Here is a 20,310-nt window from a genome sequence, read left to right as displayed (position 1 = left end):
AGAAATTTCCTGCACGGACTCCATTATTTGTCCCTTTAATTTGGCATATATGATATGTCGAAAGCTGATAGGATGGATTATACTCACCTGTAAGCTGTCTAGCCTGGGTTCGAATCCCGACCCAGCTCTAAATGGTCATCCAGGTGTTTCACAGGCTCATCGATGTGTGTGCCACCCATCGGATGGACGTAAAACTGGCATTCCATCAACCGGCATTAGTTGGTGCCTTGGTGGACGTTAAAGATCCCACGGTGTCCTTCATGAAGAGTAGGCGAGCTATCGCCCGCACTATGAACAAATGACAAATCCCTGCCCGAACTACTGCTGGGAAGGCAATGGTAAACCATCTGGTGCAACCGTTGCCAATAACCTGGCTTCATGCAGAACATCAGAATAGTACAACGGCACTCAATAGAGAGCATACCTCCACCTGGTTGGCCATATCACTCAATTGTGAAGAATCACCGAAATAATTATACTAGCTGGATCCGGATCCGAATCTTCACCAAAATTGAATCGATTCTTCCTTGTCACACACCCAACCGGTCCAACAAGTTTTGTCCAAATCCATCCATAACTTTTTGAGATATCCTGCTATGTATCGTTTTTGGCCCTATCTCCCAATGTTGACGAATCACTGGAACAATTAAATAATTCTCATATCCGAATCCATATTCAGATCTTCATAAAAATTGAATCGATTCTTCCTTGTCACAAACACGACCTGTCCAACAAGTTTTGTCCAAATCCATCCATAACTTTTTGAGGTTTCCTGCTATGTATCGTTTTTGGCCCTATCTCCAAATGGTGAAGAATCACTTATCCGAAACCGGATCTTCACCAAAATCTAATCATTTCGTCCTTGTCACACACGCTACATCTCTGCCTAATATCCTCCGAATCCGTCCACAACTTTGTGAGATATCTTGTTCACAAACAGACAAACAGACAGGGGTGAAAACATAACCTCCATCCATCTTTGGTGGCGGAGGTAATAATTTATCGAATTGAAGAATGAACGAAAATGAAACTGAAACACATTTATAATCAATTTCGTTGATTTGAATCAGCTTCCAGATCGATACAACAAAGTGAAAGAAACAAACCATGAAAACTACAAATGTATGCTAAAGTTAGAATTTATGGAGATGACGTCACACATCGAACACAAACAAATCCCCAGGTCCTAAAAGTTTCAATCTCAACGACTTCGTCATTCTCGTCATGTATTATCCGGATATTATCGATCTTGAAACGATTTGTTTTCGGCACATTCACACTAGGAATTTAAGAAGAGGACTTCGTGACGTCATTACTCGCACAGTATCTGAACTGCAATGGGTTTGCATTTTGTAATACTAGTGAGATATGTGGGAGGCCAGAAGCAAACAGGCAATGCAGATACGGCGAATGCTAAAGCATGAAAACAAGAAATTCCACATTCCTGTAGCACCTTCAGTCGTACGTCAGACATGGACAGCAAGTTCGTGAAGGACTTTCATGAAAAACGTACCCGGACGTATAGAAACATCGATCGTGGGTCCGTGGCGAATCTGCATATGGGGATCCGCGAAGTTCACGTTCAGAAAGTAGAAACCATTACGGCATGTCGTCATTTACTTAAATTCGATATCTCTTTTTTCATTCCAAACAACATAACTCCAATCACAAATTAATTACAAAATAAACTTTTAACAACCTTGTTAATGTTTCCTTCATTGTAAAAACTACCAAGTCAACAGTTAAAAGGATTGTGAGCCGATAGGTGTTCGGGCCTTGGCAAGATCGATGGAGACAGCGATCTGTTACCTTATACACCGCCCAAATAGCTATGCGGAATTCTCTCATGTATAGATTAAACCCACATCGTTTGAACTTTGGCCAAGGTCATTATTTACTTTTAATGATGTTTATATACGAATCAAAAAGAAGATAATTGGTTTAGGGTCGTCCTTTCCGCATATCTCGTGGGATTGTTGTGAGTTGGAGAGACGACCGTGATGGTGAGGAGGGGGTTGGCATTCTCTCAAGCAGGGATTCAACCCATGTCCTTATAAAAACTCTTTGTCCGAGGTCACCGAGTCCGATCGGTGCAGCCGTTTGTGCGGCACCCGGGAAAATAACGTTATGCGGGAGTGCAAACCTGAAAATGCTGGAGGCCAAAGCTGAAATTGGGAAAACAATATACCGGTACCCTATTTTACTCCAGGAGATCCCAGGTTTACCCACCCAAAATATCGTTGCGATCGGTTCAGCCGTTTTTGCGGTACTTGCGAACGGACGCACAGACATTTGGTGAATTATAGTAAGATTCGTTGAAAAAGAAACGTCTGTTATAAATGATTAAGATGATTTTATTATCGATATTTAATATTGATCTTGACAAACGTTTTCTGTAAGACGAATAAAGTTGGTTTGTGATGGAAAATCATCCGATGTGTTAATGAATAAATTAATCACGAAGGTAAGTTCTCGAATATTCGATTGGAAAAGGGAGAAAGAAGGGAAGAGAGAAGTAGAAAACTTACCGGAGAGAAGAATCCGAGTGAGGATGATGAAGGAGTAAAGGAAGAACATCATGTTTTCCCGGTGGATGAGACTAAAGTGGCATTCGGGATCTGAGACCCAAACCGGGCACAGTCTCCGCGAACCCCAGAGAATGACCACAAACCGGTACAAGGAAGGAAAAACTTTATCCAGTTCTTGTTCACACAAATAATTTATCTTCCCCTTTTAAAAACTTCCCCACAAAATGCGACGTCACGAATTCCAATACAAACCATTTTCAATTCGCACCTGGTGTCACAGGTAATTAACACAGCACAGGTACCGCTCCTGTTTTACCCCCTTCCTCATTCCCAGGATCTCTCGTCCTCAAAGTTAATTGATCGATCCTCGATCCGGGTTTAATGGAATGTTTGAAAAAAAATGCAAAATATCACGTGATATGGACACTCAGGTAGTCCCTTTATTGATTTCGCAAATTACAACATAAACCACGTGTTTGATATTTCACAACTTCATGTTTAATGTACATTTTGGTATAAAATCTCTGCTTGTGTTAGAAGTTTAAATTGCTGTAACTTGTGTATTTTACGTCACACATAATGTTACTTTATTTTACTAAATGATTGAATCGAAAGCGCTGGGATGCTCAACAATTATAGACGCTGCACATCATTCTGCTGACTCGAGGGAATACCCAGTAGACCCCCAGATCCCTGCCTGACCTCCAGGCCCACTCTGCCCTGGGAGATCCAATGATCTCAAGAATTGGGCAAAACGCTTCTCAAAACTGATCCAAGTGGATCTTTTCAATCCTAAACTACCGATCCAAGGAGTCTTAAATACACAGAAGGTTTAATTACCAAGACCCACGAATCTGAGTGGTGCTGGGACTTCATTCAGAATTACTCTTCTTCTTCATAAAATAGGAGTTTTTCATTTAGTATAACCGCCTTGGGTGTTCTTATTTTCCTTCTCCACAGTGACTTTGGGTTTGATCAACCTCAAAGTGTTTGTACAACGATGATTACCCGCTCGGACCCTCGAGGGATTTGTGTCCAAACGATCGAGTTGGCTTGAGGGATCTCCAGATCGTGACCAGGTATATTGAGTGACATGTAACACATTGAAACGTCTTAAAAATCATCGTACATGTCATAAAAAATTAGTCTGAAAGAAATATCATTTCAGTTAGAAACAAAATATTTAACCATCAATGTATTCATTGAATGGGAACGGGTGTTGATGTCCTATCAAGATCACAAAGAGTCGTACAATTGAGACTCGGACTCATCGGAAATGCTTCTTCTTTAGAACAATGTTTGAGGCCTTGTGTCTCTGCCTCTGTGGGACAAACATGAACAAGCAATGATTATATTATTATATGATTGCTTGTACTCTTGTTATTGAGTTGTATTTATACAAAGCACCAACCTGACCTCATTGTTATGATCTGTGATTTAATAATCATTAAAGCAATGAATAAACATCAAAATTATAATGAAATAATCACACAGATTCACTGACTGATTCATGAAATTCAAAATCAATTTCGTTTAAGTTTATTATAATATATGTCTATATATATATATATATATATATATATATATATATATATATATATATATATATATATATATATATATATATATATATATATCTACAGACTTGGAATTTAATATGGAATTTTTTTTTTTCTTGACTTGGGTTTACTTTCTTAACTCAGTATATCAATCTGGTGAGTTTCTTTTACACTTTGGTGATTTATTTCTTAAAAGAACCATGTCACTGATTGTCTGTCGCAGCAAGAAGTCAACAACAGGATTATATCACAGGTGGCGTGGCAAAATGTACGGACAGGTGCATTTGATGATTGGCTTCACAGTCGGGTATACAAGGGTTGTTGCGTTCTGTATTAGTGGAAAACAACTGCTGCACATCTCCAAAAGTTATTGCCGCTTCCTCTGGAGATGGTCCATCAACTCTTGGACCTTGTTACTCTTGGATTGCTTGTTAAAGTGGACATCTCTCTGACCATTCTCAGGGAGCCTGCTCAGCGTCGACGAGTGTGGCATTTCACTCAGGCCAACTGGCACGGTCTTCAAGCAGCCATCAATCATCTCTACCACCTCTGACATCAACTCATCCTGGGAATTCTTCCAAAGTAAATTGCTCTTTCTCATGCACAGATTTATCCCATCTCGTCTTCAGTTGTCATACCCTTCCTCCCGTCCATGGTACACGGAATCTTGTGGTGAGGCTGTTGCCCAGAAACAACTTGCCTTCGTCTCCTGGAAAGCAAATCCAACGGAAGGAAATCTCATTTCCTTTCAGAAAGCCCGAAACAAGTGTGTGTCCACCCTCAGGAGAGCCAGGAAACAATATCTCTCCGTTCTCAAGACCGAACTCTCTTATCTGTCTCCCTCTTCCAAATCCTGGTGGCGTCTGGTCAAATCTGTTTCTGGTGTTTGTTCCCCCTCCATCCCCTCCCTTACCTCAAACGGCTACACAGCTTGACTCCGCACGTGAAAAAGCTGAATGCCTCAACTCTGTGTTTGCCTCTAAATCTTGTGTGTCAAACCCATCCCTCTCTGTACCCACCGTACCCAGTCGTACCCAGCTGCTCCTGGACTCTGTGTCCTTTCCTCCTGACAAGGTGGAAAAGTTTCTGTCAACCCTCGACTCTGATTCTGCAACTGGACCTGATGGCATCAGCCCACGGGTCCTAAAATCCTGTTCTTCCGCTCTTTCACTCCCTCTCTCTGTTCTCTTCACCCTCTCTTTTGCTCAAGGTCAACTGCCATCTGCTTGGAAATCAGCCAACATCACCGCTTTGCACAAAAAAGATGCAAAAACAGATCCTAGCAACTACAGACCAATCAGCCTTCTCCCAATTATCAGCAAAGTCATGGAATCCATCATTGCTTCGGATATGAAATCTTTCCTCTTCTCCAATGGCTTGATCTCTGATCATCAATTTGGTTTCAGACCAGGTCACTCTACTCTGGACATGCTGCTTCTGCTGTCTCAACAATGGATGGAGGTCCTCAATGCCAAAGAGGAAATTAGAGCTGTCTCCCTCGACATATCACATGCCTTCGATACGGTCTGGCACCCCACTCTGCTCACCAAACTCTCCTCCTTTGGTATCCATGGAAATCTCCACGCATGGCTAGCGGACTTCCACTCTAGTCGTAGTCAACGTGTGGCCCTGAATGGGTCTCTCTCATCTCCTCTTCCTGTTCAGGCTGGAGTTCCCCAAGGCAGTGTTCTGGGCCCTGTGCTTTTTCTGGTCTTCATCAATGATCTCTCCGACTCTCTTGAAAATCCTCTCTATCTCTTTGCTGATGACTCCACTCTCTGCCGCTCCATTCCTCATCCCTCAGATCGGCAGTCTGCAGCCTCCTCACTCTCTGCAGACCTGGACAAAATCACAGACTGGGCAAACATGTAGAACATGTCTTTCAATCCTGACAAATCTCACACTCTTACGATGTCTCTCCGAAAAGACCGACTGGAGAACCATCCCATCCACTTTCTGAATAATCCTCTCCAAGAAGTTCTGTCACTCAAGCTTTTGGGTCTCACTATCTGCCATGATCTTTCCTGGGAAAACCACATTTCCAAGCTGGCCTCCAAAGCCAGTCGCCGACTGGGCATCCTCCGTCGTGCGAAGTCCTTCCTTGGCACACCTGAGCTCCTCACCACATACAAGGCTTTCATCTGCAGCTCAATGGAGTACTGCTCTCCCCGCTGGGCTGGTGCTCCTGCCTCTCACCTAGCTCGTCTTCACGCTGTTGAAACCAAAGCGTTCAGAATCATTGGAATCTCCCGCGATGACACTATCTCCGAGGGCCTTTCACTTAATCACCGCAGGCAGGTTGGTGATCTTTCTGTCTTCTACCGACTCCTCTCCGGCCTTGCTCCTCCAGCTCTCTCTGGGCTCTGCCCCCCAAATATTCCTAAAGGCCACACAAGATCTGCCTGCAACCCTCTTATGATTAAACTGCCAAAATCAAGACTCTCTGCTCACCTTCACTCCTTCATTCCTCTTTTCTCCCGCCTCTGGAACAAACTCCCTCACTCTCTTCAATCCCACTCCTCCCTCCAGGTCTTTAAAACAGCTGTTCACCACCATCTCTTATCTTCCCCCATCCAAAACCTTGATCTTTTCTACCGCCGCTAATTCACCCCAGATACACATTTTTGAAATTCTCACTTCTTTCCTGGAAGTCCTTGCAGTGTTCATACGTTTTATACCTCTCCCACTTCCCCCCAAGCCCTCTCCCTCCCACATTTCTCTCGATGTCCCTGCTCTCAAATGTTGTGTTTCTGTCCTTCCCCATCTCTCCCCATATTGCCTACCGCTCCCTTTATTTTGTGTTTTATGTGTCGGTTTGACTTTTTGTGTGATGAATGTTAGCTCTTTCACGAGCCTCGATCTTGTATACAAAAAAACAAACAAACAAAAAAACTTTCAAGTCAATTGGATGAAACATGGCGATTTTAGAAATTTGGCCTTTAGATGACCTTTGACCTCAAAATTAATAGGCTTCTCATTTGTGACGACCTCCACAACTTTGTGAAGTTTCATGACGATCGGTTCAGAATTGTGACCTCTAGGCGAGTGACAGACAGACAGATTAACAAACACAACCGACCAATATACTTGAAAAATCTTCGATTTTGAAACTAATAAAATAAAATTTTCACCTTTGCTAGGATTTGGTTGTTTCTTGTAAATGTAATAGACCCACACAACTAGAAGAAGAACAATAACCAAGATTGAGGCGATAGAACCTCCAAGCACGCTCCCTGTGATCCCTTGTGCACCACTTTTTTTCTTGGACTCCACGTGAAAAACAGATTTCTTCACTGCACCGTACTCGTTGTGCACCACGCAGCTGTAGTTGCCTTCAGTATCTTCTTTTGTGAGATTATAACTACTGATGATCTTCTGAAATTCATTGTAGTTATTGGAACTGACAAGTATTTCACTTCCATTTAGTAATCCCTGTGGATGCCACCAAGTGATGTTTGGTCTTGGCTTGGCCTCCACTTCACACACCAGTCTCCATGAGCAGCTTGAGTTTAAGAACTCCCTCCAGACACGCAGGATCTTTGGACGCACTGTGGATCCACAACATGATGAATAAACCATATACATTATCATGACAAATATATGGTATCAATTACTGCAATGAATATACCACATCACTTACCTCAATGAATATACCATATAAATATTACTAAAATGAATATACGATAACAATATTACTATAATGAATATACCATATAAATATTACTAAAATGAATATACTATAACAATATTACTACAATGAATATACCATATAAATATTACTAAAATGAATATACTATAACAATATTACTATAATGATTATACCATATCAATATTACTACAATTAATATACTATAACAATATTACTATAATGAATATACTATAACAATATTACTCTAATGAATATACCATATAAATATTACTAAAATGAATATACTATAACAATATTACTACAATGAATATACCATATAAATATTACTAAAATGAATATACTATAACAATATTACTATAATGATTATACCATATCAATATTACTACAATGAATATACCATATCAATTACCCCAATGAATATACAATATCAAAATTACTCCAATGAATATATCATATAAATATTACTAAAATGAATATACAAAAACAATATTACTAGAATGATTATACCATGTCAATATTACTATAATGAATATACCATATCAATATTACTATAATGAATATACCATATCAATTACCTCAATGAATGTACAACATCAAAATTACTCTAATGAATATACCATATAAATATTACTAAAATGAATATACTACAACAATATTACTATAATGATTATACCATATCAATATTACTAAAATGAATATACTACAACAATATTACTATAATGAATATACCATATCAATATTACTATAATGGTTATACCATATCAATATTACAAAAATGAATATACGATAACAATATTACTATAATGAATATACCATATCAATATTACTGTAATGAATATACCATATCAATATTACTGTAATGAATATACCATATCAATATTACTATAATGAATATACCATATCAATTACCTCAATGAATATACAATATCAAAATTACTCGAATGAATATACTATAAAAATATTACTATCATGATTATACCATATCAATATTACTTGAATGAATATACTATAACAATATTACTGTAATGATTATACCATATCAATATTACTTGAATGAATATACGATAACAATATTACTATTATGGATATACTACAACAATATTACTATAATGGATATACTATAACAATATTACTAGAATGGATATACTATAACAATATTACTACAATGGATATACTATAACAATATTACTACAATGGATATACTATAACAATATTACTACAATGGATATACTATAACAATATTACTATACTGAATCTACTATAACAATATTACTACAATTGATATATTATAACAATATTACTGCAATTGATATACTATAACAATATTACGCAATGGATATACTATAACAATATTATGCTAATGAATATATCATATAAATATTACTAAAATGAATATACTATAACAATATTACTATAATGATTGTACCATATCAATATTACTAAAATGAATATACTATAACAATATTAGTACAATGGATATACTATAACAATATTACTACAATGGATATACAATAACAATATTACTACAATGGATATACTATAACAATATTACTACAATGGATATAGTATAACAATATTACTCTAATGAATATATCATTTAAATATGACTAAAATGAATATGCTATAACAATATTACTAAAATGATGATACCATATCAATATTACTATAATGAATATACTATAACAATATTACTATAATGATTATACCATATCAATATTACTAAAATGAATATACGATAACAATATTACTAGAATGATTATACCATATCAATATTACTATAATGAATATACCATATCAATTACCTCAATGAATATACAATATCAAAATTACTATAATGATTATACCATATAAATATTACTAAAATGAATATACTATAAAAATATTACTGTCATGATTATACCATATCAATATTACCATAATGATTATACCATATCAATATTACTTGAATGAATATACTATAACAATATTACTGTAATGATTATACCATATCAATATTACTATAATGATTATACCATATCAATATTACTTGAATGAATATACGATAACAATATTACTATAATGGATATACCATAACAATATTACTACAATGGATATACTATAACAATATTACTACAATGGATATACGATGACAATATTACTACAATGGATATACTATAACAATATTATTACAATGGATATACTATAACAATATTACTGTACTGAATATACTATAACAATATTACTACAATTGATATATTATAACAATATTACTACAATGGATATACTATAACAATATTACTATAATGGATATACTATAACAATATTACTTCAATGGATATACGATAACAATATTACGATAATGAATATACTATAACAATATTACTATAATGATTATACCATATCAATATTACTATAATGATTATACCATATCAATATTACTTGAATGAATATATGATAACAATATTACTATAATGATTATACCATATCAATATTATTTGAATGAATATATGACAACAATATTACTATCATGATTATGCCATATCAATATTATTTGAATGAATATATGATAACAATATTACTATCATGAAATGAATGGGTAATTCTAAGGTGTTCTAAAGAGTTATAATGGGTAGTTCTAAAGCGTATTTCCAAAGGGTTCTAAAGGGTAGTTATAAAGGGCTCTGAGGGGTAATTCTAAAGAGTTCTAAACGTTTATAAAGGGTTCTAAAGGGTTATAAAGGGCTCTAAGGGGCAACTCTGAAGAGTTCGAAACGTTTATAAAGGGTTCTAAAGAGTTCTAAAGGGATATAAAGGGTAATTATAGAGGGTTCTAATGGGTAATTCTGGGGAGTTCTCGAGGGTTCTAAAGTGTCATTCTAAGGGGTTCTAAAGGGTTATAAAGGGTAATTCTAAAAGTTTACGTTCATTTTTAGGTTTTGCCTATTTCATATTTAAAATGCCAAAGTGAAACGTTTCCTTCGGACACAGGTGCGATTTTTAAACACATGGAATATTTTCAGAAAATAACGTAATTTAATTTATAGGAAGAGTTGGTTGGCTCGCCAAACAGGAGATAAGAATATCTGAATGTAATCGACGTCATTATGTAATATATTTAGTGTCATGTGTCCTCAAGTGATTTGTACAACATTTAAAATCTGTGACTTGTGTCTCTCACTTGATTTGTAGTAAACAAATCCCTTCGCCGCACCGTGCTCATTCTGCACCAGGCAGCTGTAGTTGCCTTCTGGATCTTCTTCTTTGATCTCATACACATTGACGATCTCCTGAATATGATTTTGGTCACGTGCACTCACAACTATGTTGTTTCCATTTAGAAGTCGCCCTTGTGGGTTCCACCAGGTGACATTTTGTCTCCGCTTGGATTCGGCCTTGCAGAACAGCCTCCACGAGGTGCTGGAATGCACGAACTCCCTCCAGATGTGCAGGATCGTTGGATGCACTGTGGAACCGGACAATCTTGATTTACTACAACATAAAATTTGCATTGGGAGTGCCTTCAGGTGGTTTGGAGATGTGTGCGACTCGCCATAAACTAAAGCTGCCTAGCTTGAATCATTGAATTGACACAGCTGTAACTTTCACCCCGGTCTTTCGCATCCTGGTCTCGATGTCCATCAATGTTCATCAGAATGCATCGATGTCCATCAGAAAGACCTTAAGCCAGAGGACACGTCAATCTTCTTTAGATTGCGCTTTAGATCTTTAGATTTACAATCTTATTTTATTGTGCACCGCTCCTTTCCTTTGCCATCTCCAGGCGCTGCATGACGTCATCGCCGGGCACCGAAGGGGGCCCTGCGCTGAGGCACGCTGAAAAGGAGTACTCGGTTTTCACTCCGGTTTGTTTTCTTGTTTGTTTGCCCGGGAGATATATCAGCCATCCCTTGAGCTAGGAAGCTGAAATTTGGACATGACAATGGCCAATTGATTTGACTGTAAGGGTATTTTTTGATTTATCAATAAATCAATTAATTATTTAACCCTTTGAGTACGGATGACGTCCAGTGCCGCAACCTCCGAAAAAGTTTTGTGTATGGATGACGTTACTACACGTCATCGACTACACCTATAAATAGATCGTCAGTACGTGGTTGCATTCCCGTACCAAAATGCCAAATTAATCCCGCACCGGGGGTATTTTTATCAACAAAAACCCCGTACTCAAAGGGTTAATTATTTGATTAATGACTTACTTAATTTTTTTTTTTTAGTTACAGATTCGGAAGAAACCGTGGTGGTTTAGGTATTTTATTAGCCAATTGATTAACAATTTAATTACTTTATGATTATTATTTATTTATTTTCATTATCAATCACTTATTTATTTTCTTTCTCATCTGGGCAATATCTCAGGCACCTTTTGAGCTATGAAGTTGATATTCGGACATGGCAGTGACCAAGTGATGTGGCTATAAAGTATATGTTTAATTTATTGCTTAAGAAATCAATCGATTAATTATTTATTGATTAATCAATTAATTAATTATTTAATTTTTAGATTAATGACTTACTTAATTAATTTTCAAAAAGTTACAGCTTCAGATGAAACACTGGTTGTTGAGGTATGCTATTAGCCAATTGATTAAGAAATTATTTTTCGATCATTAGGTATTGATTTTAGTTATGCAATTAATCAATCAATTATTGTGCACATCTCCCTCGTAATACCGTCTCCATGTGCTGCAGGGCGGTATCGCTGGACGCCAAAGCCGCCCCGGCAATGCTGTGCTGGAGGATGTCATTTATTTATTTGAGATCGAAAACGACCAAAGAGCAAGATGATGTGTAGTAAGGGAGGTTCTTGGTCTTGCACAAGGTTCATTATTACCTCCGACACCGAAGGTCGATGGAGGTTTTCCTTTCACCCCTGTCTGTTTCTCTGTTTCTTTGTTTGTTTGTAAACAGGATATCTCAAAAAGAATTGTGGACAGATTCGGACGAAATTATGTGGAGAGGTTGGGTAATGGGTATGTGACAATGACGACATTATTGTATTTTTATGAAGATTCGGATCCGGGTCTGGATCTGAGAATTTTTTAAGTGACCCGTCAACCTTGAGAGATAAGGCAATAAGTGATATTATTGCACGATATTTCAAAAAGTTATGGATTGATTTGGACGAAACTTGGTGAACAGGTTTGGTGTGCAACAAGAACGAATTGATTCGATTTTGGTGAAGATTTGAATCTGGATCCAGATGCAAGATTTAAAAATTTCTTAATGTGATTCTTCACCATTGATAGGTCCAAAAACGATATAGAGCATGATGTGTCAAAAAGTTGTGGACGACTTATTACAAAACTTGGTGGATGAGTTGGGTAAGTGACAAGAACAAGCCGATTCGATTTTGATTCGTGTCCGGATGAAGATCTGGTCTATCATTGGGATACAAAACGTAAATTGTTCAGCCTGGTGGAAGTACGTGCTCTACTGAATGCTGTTCTAGTTCCTAAATAATTGAAGATTTGGAGGAAAGAATATGATTTCCTTTACAAGAGTATATGACTCGACAAAGAGGCAGAGAATTGCAAGTTACTGCAATTACAGACACCGATATCCCATAAAGCCCATGTTCTAATCTTATATACATTCAGAGTATCTTGTGTCCTTCAAGTACAACATTTAGTATCTGTCATTTGTGTCCCTCACGTGATTTGTAGAAAACAAATCCCTTCGTTGCACCGTATTGGTTCCGCACCAGACAGCTGTAGTTCCCTTCTGGATCTTCTTCTGTGATGTTATAACTATTGATGATCTTCTGAACATCAATTTTGTCACTTGAAATCACAAGAATCTCGCTTCCATTTAGGAGGAGCCCCCGTGGGTTCCACCAGGTGATGATGTTTCGTCCCAGCTTGACCTCGGTCTCACAGAACAACTTCCAGGATTTACTGGAATTTTGGAACTCCCTCCAGATAGCCAATATCTTTGGATGCACTGCGGGACCACACATTTATGGTTATTACAATATCATTTGGGAAAGAATTGACACTTATATGCAGTATGCTGTATAACATGATGACGTTGTTTCAAACTCGTATCTACCAAATAATGCCAGCAGATGGGATGCCCAGTTTAACCTCCATCCAATAGACAGTAGGTCTATATGCATATTCATGTATGGGAAACACCAGAACGACAGTTTACATCTGGCCCAAGATTTGAAACCCAGCTAAGCAGCTCAGAGTGTTAGACTATCCTGCCAGCTCAAGTTTGACAACAATGGAAACCTGCCAGCCCAAGTTTGACAACAATGGAAACCTGCCAGCCCAAGTTTGACAACAATGGAAACCTGCCAGCCCACGTTTGACAACAATGGAAACCTGCCAGCTCATGTTTGACAACAATGAAAATCTGCCAGCCCAGGTTTGACAACAATGGAAACCTGCCAGCCCAAGTTTGACAGCAATAGAAACCTGCCAGCTCAAGTTTGACAACAATGGAAACCTGCCAGCCCAAGTTTGACAACAATGAAAACCTACCAGCCCAAGCTTGACGACAATGGAAACCTGCCAGCCCAAGTTTGACAACAATGGAAACCTGCCAGCCCAAGTTTGACAACAATGAAAACCTGCCAGCCCAAGTTTGATGACAATGGAAACCTGCCAGCTCAGGTTTGACAACAATGGAATCCTGCCAGCTCAGGTTTGACAACAATGGAAACCTGCCAGCCAAGTTTGACAACTTGGAAACCTGCCAGCTCAGATTTGACAACAATGGAAACCTGCCAGCTCAGATTTGACAACAATGGAAACCTGCCAGGCCAAGTTTGACAACAATGGAAACCTGCCAGCTCAGATTTGACAACAATGGAAACCTGCCAGCCCAAGTTTGACAACAATGGAAACCTGCCAGCCCAAGTTTGACAACAATGGAAACCTGCCAGCCCAAGTTTGACAACAATGGAAACCTGCCAGCCCAAGTTTGACAACAATGGAAACCTGCCAGCCCAAGTTTGACAACAATGGAAACCTGCCAGCCCAACTTTGACAACAATGGAAACCTGCCAGCTCAAGTTTGACAACAATGAAAACCTGCCAGCCCAAGTTTGACAACAATGGAAACCTGCCAGCCCAAGTTTGACAACAATGGAAACCTGCCAGCCCAAGTTTGACAACAATGGAAACCTGCCAGCCCAAGTTTGACAACAATGGAAACCTGCCAGCCCAAGTTTGACAACAATGGAAACCTGCCAGCCCAAGTTTGACAACAATGGAAACCTGCCAGCTCAGGTTTGACAACAATGGAAACCTGCCAGCCCAAGTTTGACAACAATAGAAACCTGCCAGCCCAAGTTTGACAACAATGGAAACCTGCCAGCCCAAGTTTGACAACAATGGAAACCTGCCAGCTCAGGTTTGACAAGAATGGAAACCTGCCAGCTCAGGTTTGACAACAATGGAAACCTGCCAGCTCAGGTTTGACAACAATGGAAACCTGCCAGCTCAAGTTTGACAACAATGGAAACCTGCCAGCCCAAGTTTGACACCACTGGAAACCTGCCAGCCCAAGTTTGACAACAATGGAAACCTGCCAGCTCAGGTTTGACAACAATGGAAACCTGCCAGCCCAAGTTTGACAACAATGGAAACCTGCCAGCCCAAGTTTGACAACAATGGAAACCTGCCAGCCCAAGTTTGACAACAATGGAAACCTGCCAGCCCAAGTTTGACAACAATGGAAACCTGCCAGCCCAAGTTTGACAACAATGGAAACCTGCCAGCTCAGGTTTGACAACAATGGAAACCTGCCAGCTCAGGTTTGACAACAATGGAAACCTGCCAGCCCAAGTTTGACAACAATGTAAACCTGCCAGCCCAAGTTTGACAACAATGGAAACCTGCCAGCCCAAGTTTGACAACAATGTAAACCTGCCAGCCCAAGTTTGACAACAATGGAAACCTGCCAGCCCAAGTTTGACAACAATGGAAACCTGCCAGGTCAGGTTTGACAACAATGGAAACCTGCCAGCCCAAGTTTGACATCAATGGAAACCTGCCAGCTCAGGTTTGACAACAATGGAAACCTGCCAGCCCAAGTTTGACAACAATGTAAACCTGCCAGCCCAAGTTTGACAACAATGGAAACCTGCCAGCCCAAGTTTGACAACAATGTAAACCTGCCAGCCCAAGTTTGACAACAATGGAAACCTGCCAGCCCAAGTTTGACAACAATGGAAACCTGCCAGGTCAGGTTTGACAACAATGGAAACCTGCCAGCCCAAGTTTGACATCAATGGAAACCTGCCAGCCCAAGTTTGACAACAATGGAAACCTGCCAGCTCAGGTTTGACAACAATGGAAACTTGCCAGCTCAGGTTTGACAACAATGGAAACCTGCCAGCCCAAGTTTGACAACAATGGAAACCTGTCAGCCCAGGTTTGACAACAATGGAAACCTGCCAGCCCAAGTTTGACAACAATGGAAACCTGTCAGCCCAAGTTTGACAACAATGGAAACCTGCCAGCCCAGATTAGGTCTGTCTCTGGAGTATGTTCCCCTTCATCACCCCCTTCTCTTCAAAAGGCCCCACAGATGACTCTGCTTATAAGAATGCCTCAATTCTGCGTTTGCTGGAAGTCTTGTGTCCCGAACCCCTCGCCCTCTGTACCCACCCTACCCAGTCACACCCAATTGTTCCTGCGCTTCGTTTATTTTTGCACCTGAGAAAGAGGAGAAGGTTCTGGCTACCTTCGACTCTGTTTCTTTAACTGGACTGGACGGTATCGGCTCACGTGTCCTAAAAATCTGCTCTGCTGCTCTTGCACATTCTCTTTCTGCCCTGTTCAACTTATCATTTGCTCTATGAGTCTAGGTCATCTCCCATCTGCTTGGAAATCCGTCAAAATCACTGCATTATATAAGCAAGGTGAGCAAACTGATCGCCTTAACTGCAGACCTGTCAACTTACATCCGATCATCAGCAAGGTCATGCAATCCATCATCGCAGTTGATATGAAATCCTCCCTTTTCTCCAACAACCTCATTTGTAATCACCAATTTTGTTTCAGACCAGGTCACTCCACCTTGGACATGCTGCTTCCCCTCTCCCAATAATGGATGGAGGCCCACAATGTCAGTCTCTCTCGACATGTCTCGTGCCTTTAATAAAGTCTGGCATCCTGCCTTGCCCTCCAAACTCTCTGCATATGGCATCTAAGGCCAACTACACTCTTGGGTTACTGACTTCCTTAACTCTCGTAGCCAAGGTGTGGCACTCAACGGAATCCCTTCATCTCCTTTCGCTGTTGAGAATGGAGTGCACCGAGGCAGCGTTCTGGGCCAAGTCCTATTTCTAATCTCCATCAATGATCTATCTGACTCTCTTGAAAATCCCCGTTATCTATTTACGGCTGACTCTATCCCCTTTCGTGACAAAGCTCATCCTTCAGATGGGCAGGCAGCAGCCTCTTCCCTCTCTTCAGACATTGATAAAATGAATTGCTGGTCAAACACTTGGAATATGTCTTTCTATCCTGACAAATGTTACACTCTCACTATCTCTCTCCAAAAGGACCTTCCCAAATAATTTCTTAACAATCCTCTTGAAGCCTGTCAATCACACAAATGCTTGGGCCTCACTATCAGCCATGATCTTTATTGAGCAAACCACATTTCAAAGTTGGCCTCCAAAGCCAATTATTGCCAACTGGGCCTCCTCCATCATGCAAAATCCTTTCTTGGCACACCGGAACTCCTATCCAACTACAACACCTTCATCCGCAGCTTGATGGAGTACTTTCTCCCCTCTGGAATGGTGCCCCTGTGTCACACCTTGTTCCACTTAACGCCGTGGAAACCAAGGCCTTCACGATTATTGGAATCTTCCGCAATGAAGCTGAGTCGATGAGCCAATCACTTTCATATCACATACAGGTCGGTGGACTATTTAGTCTTCTGCCACCTCCCTTCTGGTCTTGCGCCCTCTGCTATCTCCATGCTTTGTCCCCCTGTGTTTCTGCAGGGCTCACACGGTCCACCATTAACCCCTTTCTGATGAAACTCCCAAAATCCAGAATCACTGCTCACCGACACTCATTTTTTCCTCTTTTTTTCTCACCTGTGGAATCAAATTCCACATCCTCTTTAATCTCTTTATTGCCTCCAGGTCTTGAAGACAGCTATTCACCACCATCTCAGGTCCTCCTCAATCCAAAATCATTAACCCTCCGCAACCTCACCTCTTTCCAAGTTTCCAGATTTTCCTTCCTGATAGTTTGCTTCTGTATCTATGTTGTCCACCCTTTGCGTTCTGCCCTTCCCCATCATTCCTCCCCACACCAATTACTTGTCCAGTCTCCCTCTATTCTGTCCTTCCACCCTGCTGTTGGTGCGGTTTCCCCCTCTCTTTCAACTTTTCCTTTTGTTCTGTTACATCCTGATCCATTCGATGTTCGAGCACCTCCAGGAACTTCGGCTTTGTATACCAAAAAGCTTTCTTCCACGTACATGTAGTCTCATAGGAAACTGCATCGGCTGTGTGGTTTTCTGTGTGGTTATCCATGTGGCAAACAGATAGCAAATGGAGAAACTGGGCAAAGACAGGGATGTCCTTGGACCGCTAAATATGGAAATTCGTGGTGAGGTAGATATTCATGGTTCTGAAAATAGAGGAAGGTAATTATTTCTGTGTAACTGTGTGCACCAGAAGCAGCACTGTCCTCACAGAACTAAGGAAATGGTGGTCAGGTGTGCAAACACGCTTGCTTTCCAATCATCAAAATCAAACATTACGAATTCGAGTTGTATCTTAATCTGAACAAAAGTGAACACAAGATGGTCAACATCGAAATTATTACACAATCTCGCAAGAAGCCTCCAGGAAGACCAGACCACTTGGTATTTGCAATTTGAGACACCCAAAGCCTGGTGGTGGCTTAACGCTTCTTAAAATGGTGAATATGAAGTTAAGGAACGGGAAAGGGCAAATATGTTATCATAAGCATGGAAAATAATAGGAAACAAATGGAGGGAAGTTTTTTGCATACATAGTCGAGCCTCGTGGAAGAGCTAGTACTCGTAAATTGAATGAATCAGGATGCAACGGAACAAAATGAACATTCGAGAGAGGGGGAAGCACCTACAGCAGAGTTGAACGCTAAGATAGAGGCAGCCTTGGACAAACAATGTGTGTGGGGAGGAATTGGGGGCAGGAGAGAATGCAAGGGGTGGACAAGATTGATACAGAATGATGCTCTCAGGAGGGAAAAGTGGAAATTTGGAAAGAGGGGATTGTGGTAGGTGGTATAGGAGGAGGTTAACGAGGGTACAAAGGATTATGGTTTTGGATTGGGGGCAATCTGATATGATGGTGAACAGTTGTCTTTAAGACCTGGAGGGAAGAATGACATTGAAGAGACTGTGAAAGTTGATTCCACATGCGGGAAAAAGGAGAAACGAAAGAGTGGAAGTGACCAGTGACCTTGGATTTAGGTAGTTTGACCAGAACTGGGTTGATGATATGGGTCCTGCAGAAACCTGCAGGGGAGTTGATGGTGTGAGTCCTGCAGAAACCTGCAGGAGAGTTGATGGTATGGGTCCTGCAGAAACCTGCAGGGGAGTTGATGGTATGGGTCCTGCAGAAACCTGCAGGGGAGTTGATGGTGTGAGTCCTGCAGAAACCTGCAGGGGGGTTGATGGTATGGGTCCTGCATAAACCTGCAGGGGAGTTGATGGTGTGAGTCCTGCAGAAACCTGCAGGGGAGTTGATGGTATGGGTCCTGCATAAACCTGCAGGGGAGTTGATGGTGTGAGTCCTGCAGAAACCTGCAGGGGAGTTGATGGTATGGGTCCTGCAGAAACCTGCAGGGGAGTTGATGGTGTGAGTCCTGCAGAAACCTGCAGGGGGGTTGATGGTATGGGTCCTGCATAAACCTGCAGGGGAGTTGATGGTGTGAGTCCTGCAGAAACCTGCAGGGGAGTTGATGGTATGGGTCCTGCAGAAACCTGCAGGGGAGTTGATGGTGTGAGTCCTGCAGAAACCTGCAGGAGAGTTGATTGTGTGAGTCCTGCAGAAACCTGCAGGAGAGTTGATTGTGTGAGTCCTGCAGAAACCTGCAGGGGAGTTGATGGTGTGAGTCCTGCAGAAACCTGCAGGGGAGTTGATGGTGTGAGTCCTGCAGAAACTTGCAGGGGAGTTGATGGTGTGAGTCCTGCAGAAACCTGCAGGGGAGTTGATGATATGGGTCCTGCAGAAACCTGCAGGGGAGTTGATGATATGGGTCCTGCAGAAACCTGCAGGGGGCCAGGGGAGAGGGAGACAAAGCACAGAAAGGGCAGAGGGTGCAAGACCAAAAAGGAGGTGGTATAAGATAGAGAGACCACAGACCTGTTTGCGATGGCGAAGTTATAGGCCCATAGACTCAGCTTTATTGTTGGAGATTCAAATAATCTTGATGGCCTTGGTTTCCACTTTGTCAAGATGTGAGGCAGGGGAGCCAGCCCAGAGGGGAGAGAAGTACTCCATCAATGTGTGGATATAGGTGGATAGAAGTACACGTGTGCCAAGGAAGCACTTTGTATGGTGGAGGTGCCCAGTCGATGGGTAGCTTTGAAGGCAAACTTTGAAACA

At 40.6% G+C, this 20,310-nt stretch overlaps 1 protein-coding gene across 1 annotated transcript in view; it reads right to left on the bottom strand.

Annotated features, from left to right (window-relative positions):
• Nucleotides 1-2,938: 2,938 nt before the first annotated feature.
• The window catches only part of LOC137426980 (hemicentin-2), an 86,561-nt gene continuing 69,189 nt past the window's right edge, over nucleotides 2,939-20,310 (bottom strand). Inside the window, exons 12-15 of the mRNA XM_078778792.1 lie at nucleotides 13,389-13,676; nucleotides 10,894-11,178; nucleotides 7,219-7,635; nucleotides 2,939-3,849 (exon numbers count right to left, since the gene is read on the bottom strand). Coding sequence (XP_078634918.1) covers nucleotides 3,728-3,849; nucleotides 7,219-7,635; nucleotides 10,894-11,178; nucleotides 13,389-13,676 — 1,112 coding nt within the window. The 3' untranslated portion in view covers nucleotides 2,939-3,727. The remainder of the gene's footprint in view (nucleotides 3,850-7,218; nucleotides 7,636-10,893; nucleotides 11,179-13,388; nucleotides 13,677-20,310) is intronic.

This window comes from Myxine glutinosa, chromosome 5 (assembly GCF_964187855.1).
Source record: "Myxine glutinosa chromosome 5, kmMyxGlut1.1, whole genome shotgun sequence".
Taxonomy (NCBI): Eukaryota; Metazoa; Chordata; class Myxini; order Myxiniformes; family Myxinidae; genus Myxine; species Myxine glutinosa.
The sequence above is the reverse complement of the archived record's forward strand: the minus strand, read 5'-3'. Positions and strand labels throughout refer to the sequence as shown.